The 10,611-nt window shown below is 42.0% G+C and overlaps 1 protein-coding gene across 1 annotated transcript; it reads left to right on the forward strand.

Moving 5' to 3' along the window:
• The first annotated feature begins 1,482 nt into the window (after nt 1-1,482).
• Nucleotides 1,483-10,274, forward strand: LOC142826094 (maestro heat-like repeat-containing protein family member 2B). The gene is made up of 6 exons (XM_075918527.1): nt 1,483-1,598; nt 3,306-3,429; nt 4,847-4,956; nt 7,062-7,214; nt 8,430-8,584; nt 10,103-10,274. The coding sequence occupies exons 1-6, from the start codon at nt 1,551-1,553 to the stop codon at nt 10,272-10,274; spliced, it is 762 nt and encodes a 253-aa protein (XP_075774642.1). The 5' UTR covers nt 1,483-1,550.
• Nucleotides 10,275-10,611: the final 337 nt, after the last annotated feature.

Genomic DNA, 10,611 nt, shown 5'->3' on the forward strand with positions numbered 1-10,611 from the left:
CACAGTGTTTAACCAACCTAACAGTTGGGACGTTTTTCCTAATGTCCAACCTAAACCTCCCTTGCTGCAATTTAAGCCCATTGTTTCTTGTCCTATCATCAGAGGCCAAAGAGAACAATTTTTCTCCCTTCTCCTTGCGACACCCTTTTAGATGCATGATCACCAGAGGGTTGGAAATTCACTAAAGGGACCCAGTGCTGCTCTAAGTTACTCCCATGTGGTCACACAGAAATCAACAGGGTTAATTAAGTGCTGAATGTAGCCTAAAATATTTTCAAGGTACAAATACAAATGTAATCTTGTGGCGGATGCATGTTAATAATAATGAGATAAAAACAAAATAGTACTCCTGACTGAATAAGTATTAGACACTCTAGAATAGATTCCGAATTCTGCTATACTGGTGGTAAACACAGACTAACTTCACTGACCTCCATTTGTCTAACTCTCTTACAATATTTCCATCAGGATAGTATGATGGTGCTATTTACAGAAGTGGAAATACTTCAGACTTAGACTGGTGTAACTGAGATCAGAGTCTGGTCCTATATTTTCCCCGCTGATTCTGTATATGAGTGAAGCTTGGGAGTACTCTTAAATAGGGCACAGGACACATTCTAATGTGGAGCATGAGTGTTTGGAACAAAGATATATTATATTGCACACTTCTCCTTATCTTTCAGTGCCTGAGACAAGAGTTAGAAAGTTTCTGATTGTGAAGGCAGTGAAATCTGCTCTCAGTGATCAGAGTGCTAAGGTAAGATTGTGTGTGGAATAGTGGTATTGCTGTTAATATCTGGGAAGTATTTCACTCAGTGGAGAGTCTGGCAATGAGACACATTTTTAGGCTGAGATTATTAATAGGGTTTCAATTAATCACAGTTAACTAAAAATTAATGCGATTAAAAATTGAAATGTATTAAATATTTTTGTGGTTTTTTACATTTTCAAATATATTGATTTCAATTACAACACAATGACAAGTGTGTACTATGCACTTTATATTATTTTTATAACAAACATTTGCATTGTAAAAATGACAGAAGAAATAATATTTTTCAATTCATCTCATAGAAGTGATGTAGAGCAATCTCTTTAGCGTGAAAATGCAACTTACAAATGTAGATATTTTTTGTTAACTGGAACGAAACAATGTAAAACTTTAGAGTCTACAAGTCCATTCAGACCTACTTCTTGTTCAGCCAGACACTAAGACAAACAAGTTTGTTTACATTTATAGGAGAAAATGCTGCCTTTTTCCTAATTACAGTGTCACCTGAAAGTGAAAACTGGCATTTGCATGGTACTTCTGTAGCCAGTGTTGCAAGGAATTTACATAACAGATGTGTTAATCATTTGTACTTCAGCCACTATTCCAAAGAGATAAAAGCAAAAGCAAAAGGACTCTCATATCCTGTCTCATATTGCATGCAGAAGAGATAATAATAACTCGTGCATAATCTCTACCCTTGCAGGTGAGGATGGCAGCTCTCCATTTTGTCCTGAAGCTGCTCAGTTCAGGAAGTGTGGAGAGTTGTGCAGCAGGGGGTATGGTCGCCTATGTATTCAGAGAGTTCGATGTGTCCACCAGAAATCTGGTAAGGAGAGTTCTTAACACTTAGGACTCAGTTCTGCCATTCTGGCATGCTGATTGTTCCCCTTGACTTCAGTGGGAGCTTTGGATGCTCAAGGATGCAGCTGGACTGAAGGATTAGAGCTAGAATCTGATCAGTGATATTCGTGTAAAGCCAGGGTAATGCCCCTGACTTCAGTGGCATTATTTTGGATTTACACAAGTGTAACAGAGTCCAGAATCTGATTCTGGATATTTACATCTGACAGTGCGACCTACATTACTTAGACCTCGGGCAAGTCAGTGAAAATTCTGACAACACAATCTTTCAGTGAAATGCTCTTGTATAAGGAAGCACATCTTTTTTATAAATAGACTCTTGATACAATTGCAGTGCCGCTTGTTAAGTTATTGTGGTCACACATAGGTTGGCTGTGTCAGTGTCATAGATGCATTCCTATACTCTCAGGCTGTTAAAGTTGAAGCAAAATGAAGGACAATGTAGCACTTTAAAGACTAACAAGATGGTTTATTAGATGATGAGCTTTCGTGGGCCAGACCCACTTCCTGATCTGAGGAAGTGGGTCTGGCCCACGAAAGCTCATCATCTAATAAACCATCTTAAAAAAAAATAAAAATAAATAAATCTTGTTAGTCTTTAAAGTGCTACATTGTCCTGCATTTGCTTCAGCTACCCCAGACTAACACAGCTACATTTCTATCGCTGTTAAAGTTGAATTTCTATTTCTATTTAATCAGATAAGAACATAAAACATGAATGGCCATTCTGGATCCCCCAGACAAATGGTTCATGTAGCCTGTCTTCTGACAGTGGTGGGTGTTACATGCATCAGAGGGAACAAACAGAACAAGGCAATTGTTGAGTGATCTCTCCCCTGTTGTCCAGTCCCAGCCCCAGGCAGTCAGAGATATAGGGACACCCATATCATGCATCTCTGATCATCTTATATGGCTCTATCATACCCACCTGTAAGCATCTCTTTTCTAAGATGAATGGTCCCAGTCCTTTTAACTTCTCCTTGTATGACTTGTCCCATATCCCATATCATTTTTGTTGCTTTTCTCTGAACTTTTTCCAATTATAACCTAACTTTATTTAAGTTGGAGGACTACAATTGCTTGCAATATTCAAGGTGTGGGTGTACCATGGATTTGAAACAGTGGCATGATGATATTTATCATATTATTATTCATCCCGGGTATGTCTACACTACCCCGCTAGTTCGAACTAGCGGGGTAATGTATGCATACCGCACTTGCTAATGAAGCCCGGGATTTGAATTTCCCGGGCTTCATTAGCATAAGCGGGGAGCCGCCATTTTTTAATCCCCGCTGCTTCTAACCCCGTGTAGCGCGGCTACACGGGGCTCGAACTAGGTAGTTCGGACTAGGGTGCCTATTCCGAACTACCGGTACACCTCGTTTCACCGGTGTAGACATACCCCCCTTTTCCTAGTGGTTCCTAACATACCATTAGCATTTTTAACTGCAGCTGCATGTTGAACAGATGTTTTTAGAGGACTATCCACAATGACTCTGAGATTTTTCTTGAGTGCTACAGCTAATTTAGACCCCATCAATTTGCATGTACAACAAGGATTATGTTTTCCAATGTGCCGTACCCAGGTACAGTAATGGAGTTCACAATAAGGAAGGCAAATAATGTCCAGTATAGCCGGAGAACTTTCATTCTTCATTCTTTTAAAATTAGCCTCAGGAAACTTTTCATCAGATTGGATCTCTGATTGGGCTGTTAGCACCATATACCTGTGCTTCAGTTACAACATCGCGTCAGAGGGTGGTTGACTGTATCAACTGTCTTCTCAATATACAAGGTGAGGAGACCATGAGCAGGTGTAAGTAACTCTTCACTTTCTTTCATTGTTGTAATGACCATTTTTTCCATCTGTAATTCTTTCTGTCTTGTTAGCGACACTTATATAACAGAACGATTGGGGCCTTGTAAGTACATTGCTGGAAGAGAACTGCACAAATAATAAATAATCTGCAAATATTAGAGGGTGGACAAAATATAGCACACAGGCCAGATCTGCCCTTCTCCCCAGAATTTCTGTCTGGAGCGCTCAGCTGATTAGCAAGCATGCCAGCAGCATGTGTTCAGCTGCCCCTCTCCGACCTTGCTCCATCCTATCTGCTGCTAGTGGTGTGTGGAGGGGAGGTGAGCAGGGAGACGTGCAGAAGTCAGGGTGACCCCTTTGCCCCTGTCATCATCTCTGCAGAGCAGAGTTTGGGGAGAGGGACACATACAATAGTGCTGCTCCAGTCTGAAGTATGGTGAGTAACGGAGTGCCTATCTAAAGAGGCAGTGCACTGTTTCTAAGATTTCTCTGGCAGCCAGCATGTCCCTCTCTCTCTCTCTCTCTCTCTCTCTCTCTCTCTCTCTCTCTCTCACACACACACACACATTGTCTCACACACACTCTCTCCCCCGCCATATGCCCATATGCCCCCGCTCTGCAGAGTGGGGTGGGGAGAGGGAGATGACAGAGCAGGACAGCTTTCCCTTAAAGAGACAGTTCATGATTTAGAAGTGAGCGAAGATCCTGGGTTTCCTACCTAAGCTTTTGGTCAGCCCCATCTCTTTTACAATGAGAGTTCAGTGGAGGGATTCTCCTCCAAATCAGAACCTCAGATCAATCTACATGAGTTGTGCTTGACTATGAGATTAGATTTAAATACTGAGAGCAGAGTGGCTACTGAAACCAGATATACAGAGAAAGATGCTCCACACAGAATACAGTGCCTGTTTAATCCTGTATAAATCACAATGAATCACATGCCATTACTGTTAACTTTCAGACATAGGGGCTACGTCTAGACTACATCCCTTTTTCGGAGGGATAAGGGATCTTTCGGAAAAGGCTTAATTTTCCGCAAGATCAGCATCTAGACTGGCGCTTTTCTCCGGCAAAGCTCTGTGCCGAAAAAAGCTGCAGCCATTTTTATGCTAATGAAGCAGGGGAGATTTAAATCCCCGCTTCATTAGCAATTGCGATACGTCTAATTTACATCCCTTTTCCGAAAAAGGGATGCAGTCTAGACATAGCCTGACGGTAAAATTCTGACTCCGTTAAAGTCAACAAGAATTTCGTCATTGGCTTTAGTGGGGCCAAAATTTCACACACAGCTGGTAATAACATACCCCATAGATCCTCCTGTATGATTATCTATGGATCAGAGGTTCAGTTTTATTAAATGTTGCCATACTTTTTCTCCTTTTCTCTATCCTAGGTCAGTGCACTAACCTGGGGTCAGCAGAGGAGGAGCTGAGTTGTCTCCGTGAGGCACTAACAACTCCAGACCCTGAGGCTCTGTTTCAAGCATCTTCCAAAATGGCTAAGGTAACAAACACTAGGTGACTGTCCTAGTGGCTGTGCACCATTCATTTTCCCTTGTCCAGAGGACTGGAAAAGGGCAAATCTAGTGCCCATCTATAAAAAGGGAAATAAGAACAACCCAGGAAACTACAGACCAGTTAGTTTAACTTCTGTGCCTGGGAAGATAATGGAGCAAGTAATTAAGGAAATTGTCTGTAAACACTTGGAAAGTGGCAAGGTGATAGGGAACAGCCAGCCTGGATTTGTAAAGAACAAATCATGTCAAACCAAACTGATAGTTTTCTTTGATAGGATAACGAGTCTTGTGGATAAGGGAGAAGTGGTGGATGTGGTATACCTAGACTTTAGTAAGGCATTTGATACAGTCTCGCATGATATTCTTATCAATAAACCAGGTAAATACAACTTAGATGGGGCTACTATAAGGTGGGTGCATAACTGGCTGGATAACCATACTCAGAGAGTAGTTATTAATGGTTCACAATCCTGCTGGAAAGGCATAACAAGTGGGGTTCCACAGGGGTCTGTTTTGGAACCGGCTTTGTTCAATATCTTCATCAACGATTTAGATATTGATATAGAAAGTACGCTTATTAAGTTTGCAGATGATACCAAGCTGGGAGGGGTTGCGACTAATCTGCAGGATAGGGTCACTAATTCAAAATGACTTGGACAAATTGGAGAAATGGTCTGAGGTAAATAGGATGAAGTTTAAGACAAATGCCAAGTTCTCCACTTAGGAAGGAACAATCAGTTTCATACATACAGAATGGGAAACGACTGTCTGGGAAGGAGTACGGCAGAAAGGGATCTAGGGGTTATAGTGGACCACAAGTTGAATATGAGTCAGCAGTGTGATGCCGTTGCAAAGAAAGCAAACATAATTCTGAGATGCATTAACAGGGGTGTTGTGAGCAAGACATGAGAAGTCATTCTTCCGCTCTACTCTGCGCTGGTTAGGCCTCAATTGGAGTATTGTGTTCAGTTCTGAGCACCGCATTTCAAGAAAGATGTGGAGAAATTGTAGAGGGTCCAGAGAAGAGCAACGAGAATGATGAAAGGTCTAGAGAACATGACCTATGAGGGAAGGCTGAAGGAATTAGGTTTGCTTAGTTTAGAAAAGAGAAGATCGAGGGGGAACATGATAGCAGTTTTCAGATATATAAAAGGGTGTCATAAGGAGGAGGGAGAAAACTTGTTCATCTTGGCCTCTGAAGATAGAACAAGAAGCAATGGGCTTAAACTGCAGCAAGGGAGATTTAGATTGGACATTAGGAAAAAGTTCCTAATTGTCAGGGTAGTCAAACACTGGAATAAATTGCCCAGGGAGGTTGTGGAATCTCCATTTCTGGAGATATTTAAGAGTAGGTTAGATAAATGTCTATCAGGGATGGTCTAGACAGTATTTGGTCCTGCCATGAGGGCAGGGGATTGGACTCGATGAACTCTCAAGGTCCCTTCCAGTCCTAGTATTCTATGATTCTATGATTGTTTTATGCTTTTGTGATGTCTTTCCACACTTGGAGCGAGCTATGGGAGTGAGGCATTCATGGGTAATCAGTAACATGCTTTTCATAGGTATATGCTATGAATGCCATGTAAAAAACAAACAGATTCCAGACAGTTGCATGAACATGCCCATGCATGTGCGCGCGCACATCCATCCATCCATCCATCCATCCATCCATCCATCCATCCAGGGGGAAAATATGTGAGCGGGACATCAAGCTGAGAAACCAGTCTTGGCACCTTGTGTGTTTACCTGAACCTATATTTGTGTGCATGCATCTCTTTGCATATTTTTATATTTTGTGAAAAGATGTCATGTACATAATAGAATATAAACTGGAAATTTACATCCTGTTTGTCCCATACAATGTTGTGCTAACTGTACAACCTAAGATCTAACCTGATATTATTAGTGTAGAATAGAGATGTGGTAGCTAGAAAGATTACAGAGAAAATTTTAATTGCCTTGCCAGATATGAGCCCAATTAGCAATTTGCTGATGAATACATTATTTTCCAATACAGCTCTTAGGCCTCCTTTCTTAAAAGTACTGGAGCCGACTATCATTGCAATCTTTCCTGTTTTTGATCTGTCCACAGGTGGTTAGTAAGTACTTTCCCTCTGAACAAGCCACAGATTTTATTGAGGCCATACTGGATCGTATGCTGTCTGCTAGCCCCTCCTGTGCCACAGCAGCCGGTCTGTGGATGAAGATCATCCTGAAGGAGTGTGGAGGTGCCATGCTGGATGAGGTAAAATAGAAGCTGGAGAGGTTTTTCTGGCTAACCTGCAGGCTTTCAGGTCTTTGCCATCATTTGCAGTGAACACAAGTCTTGCTGTTTCTCCCCCTGGGATTGGAAGTTAATTCCATATGTGTTCCTATCCTGAGTCAGGCAATGGGGGAATCATCAGCAGAAGACAGAGATAATCTAACAGTACATCTGCACTAGCTCGTTAGTTCGAGCTCGGTAGGGTAATGAGGCCAAGCGGAGTTGCAAATGAAGCCCGAGATTTAAATATCCCGGGCTTCATTTGCATGTTCCCTGGCGCCACCATTTTTAAATCCCCCTTACTCCAAACTCCGTGCCCGCGGCTACATGCGGCATGGACTAGGTAGTTCAAATTAAAGATCCTAATTCGAACTACCGTTACTCTTCATGGAATTAGGATCTTTAATTAGAACTACCTACTCAGTGCCGCGTGTAGCTGCGGGCACGGAGTTCGGATTAAGGAGGATTTTAAAATGGCAGCACCCAGGAACATGCAAATGAAGCCCAGGATATTTAAATCCTGGGCTTCATTTGCAACTCTGCTTGCCCTCATTACCCTACCTAGCTCGAACTAACGAGCTAGTGTAGCCGTACCCCAAGGGAAAAGGAAGATGCTTGATTCTTTGTCTATCTTGTTGTCACAGTTTCCAGCCATGAAAGGCTTGGAAAAATTAGACTCCGAGTAAAATGCAAAAAGAGAATATCCGGCCCCAAGAGACAAGCTAAGTGAACTACATCTTAGGGCCTCAGATAATGAGGGGTCTCTAAAAATACCCCCAAATTACTAGTTTTTACTTGCCTCTTTGCCTATGGATAGATAGATAGATAGATAGATAGATAGATAGATAGATAGATAGATAGATAGATAGATAGATAGATAACTTTATTATTTCTATTTTCATTGTCCTTTCTGTTAGAATAATACATGTTTTTTTGGAAATGCAATGAGGCCTCTTTAACTTGACATAGCTTAGGGCCTCAGCATGTCTTAACCCGGTGTTGCAGCCAGGTATGGGCAGAGATATGCATAATGTTTGTGGGTTAAATCTATGCAGCCATGTCGAAATACTTGTTTTTTGAAGGGAGGATTTTCTACAAGAACAGCAAATTGCTAAACGACTAAATAAACGTTTTGGCTCTGCAGAATGAATGGAGAGAATGGAAAAGGGACATTTTTTCTGGTTTTATTCTGTCCAGGTGCCAGACATCCTGAGTAGAATATATATTCATATGCCTACCATCAAGCAGGGTAGCTTGAGGCAGTTCCTGGTGGAGGCAGTGTCCATTCTAGCTCACCATCACCTAGAGGCAGTGATCTTCAGCCTCCTCATCAAACGTCTGCCGATGGACAGGTATATACTGCTCCTTACAGTGTTCATTTTGGTAACCATGGATCCCACAGCTTCACTGGAAGATGTAAGGCTTCATTTAAGCCACAGACAGTTTGAGATAATTCCTAAAGGTTAATAGCTTGGGTCTTTCTGCAGAAAGGTCCAAGACCATGTCAAGGTGGGTGCAGGGAGAAATTAAGTTTCATTCTGTTTCCATTAATTAATAGTTGCTTTGGCATCCTAAAGACTTCCCTTTACTGGCATCACTGGAGTGGACTTTTGCCTCTCCAGACCCCTGAACTAACATCACCCTGGAAATTGCCAGTGACTGTTCGTTTTCTGGTAGCATGAAAGCTTCAAATCCAAATTCCTGGCTGATTAGCAAGGATAGGGCACCAGGCTTTTGGTATCAGGAAGGGTATGGCTGCTGGAATGGAGTTGTCATTCTTGGTACTTAAAGACAGGGCGGTAAGCATATCTATCATTTCATTCAAACATCCCTAGCTGAATTATCAGTCATCTGTGCTGGAATCTAAGAACATAAGAACGGCTGTAGTGGGTCAGACCAAATGTCCATCTAGCCCAGGATCCTGTCTTCAGACAGTGGCCAATGCCAGGTGCCCCATAGGGAGTGAACAGAACATGCCCATTCTGGCAAATAGAGGCCAGGGAATGCCATTTGTGAAGAGGTCATGGGCTAGCCACAAATATTTGTTCTCATAGTTGTACATCCAGTTAGTAGGAAGATCATTTTTCTTTCTTCAACTTGTCTCCCAGGCCCTAGATCTTTGGGCATCACATGCTCATGATTCCATATCTACTGAGAAGTAGGAAAACAGGAACTGTGATTAGAGCTCTGTGTCCTTTCCTTCTGAAGTCTAGCATTAATGGCTATGGTGCAGTAAGGCTAAGGTTGTGTCTATACAGCACCCTAAACTTGAAATAAGATGCACAATTTGCACTCTGCAAATTGCGTATCATATTTTGCATAGCCTATTTTGAAATGTGGCGCTTCTACACAGCACCAAATGTCGAAATAATGTGCTATTTCAAGCCATCCCTTATCCCTCATGCAACAAAGTTTATTGGGATGGCAAAATAGTGTGCCCATTATTTTGAAAAATATTTCAAAATAACGGGCTGCTTGTGTAAATGTGGGGTAGCTATTTCGGGATACCTCCAGGATCCCAAAATAGTCATGCACTGTAGAAATGTAACCTGAAATGTAACTTAACTTAGTTCTGTAACTAGAAACTCAATATGTAAAACATGAGGACCATATAAGGAGGACAGCACTCTGAACTTGCTCATCATAGGCAGGGCTTGACAAATAATACAATCTACTCACCCATGGCGTGTAGATTGTAACCTGGAAGAGCCGGGTTCGGGCGATCTGTGCATGCGCAGATCGCCGGACAGCGCGGCTGGTGAGCCCTGATCATAGTCAAGGAGAAAATGTGTTCTTTACTTGAATATGATGCATATAGTCAGAGCCACAAAAGTCTCCAGGGGTCACATATAACTTATGTTAAATTGCAGTGACACCACTGAGCTGTGGAGATCTCTGGGGACAGATCCCTTGCTCGCCCCTCAAGTCCTGAAGGTCCTAATAGAAAGAATAAAGACTCCAACAAGCCAAGAAGGAAGCATGACCTCAGAGACAGAAACTGACCTGAATTTAGCAGCTGCTGAACCTCTCACAGTAAGTTAGATGACAGACATGTATTTCTCTGCCTTGTGACAAACATGCTGATGGAAAGCTAGATGAGTGGTATAATATTGTCATATGGGCACTTCTTTTCTGAAGTCCTGTTTCCTGGATTCCAGCTGTGCTTTCTGTGGAACAACAGATGGCAGATTTAGAGTATGTGGCTGATTCACTTAATAATATCTGGCAATTAGAAAGTCTTTGAATCAGATTTCTTACAGTGCTTTGCAAATGTTTTGTGCAACTCATAACATGCCTTGATAGGTCGTACACATTTTTACAGATATGGGACGCTAAGGCACACATGGAGTGAATTGCTCTCGGTCATTCATCAAGTTAG

Source organism: Pelodiscus sinensis, unplaced genomic scaffold (genome assembly GCF_049634645.1).
Source record: "Pelodiscus sinensis isolate JC-2024 unplaced genomic scaffold, ASM4963464v1 ctg46, whole genome shotgun sequence".
In the NCBI taxonomy this organism is placed as follows: domain Eukaryota; kingdom Metazoa; phylum Chordata; order Testudines; family Trionychidae; genus Pelodiscus; species Pelodiscus sinensis.

Bases quoted from the DNA above. Each gene is read 5' to 3' on its own strand.
- LOC142826094 (XM_075918527.1), top strand. From the start codon at position 1,551: ATGGTCGCCTATGTATTCAGAGAGTTCGATGTGTCCACCAGAAATCTG. The intron at 3,430-4,846 runs GTGAGGAGACCA...TCTCTATCCTAG, and splicing joins CTGTCTTCTCAATATACAAG to GTCAGTGCACTAACCTGGGG. The intron at 8,585-10,102 runs GTATATACTGCT...GTTAAATTGCAG, and splicing joins AAACGTCTGCCGATGGACAG to TGACACCACTGAGCTGTGGA.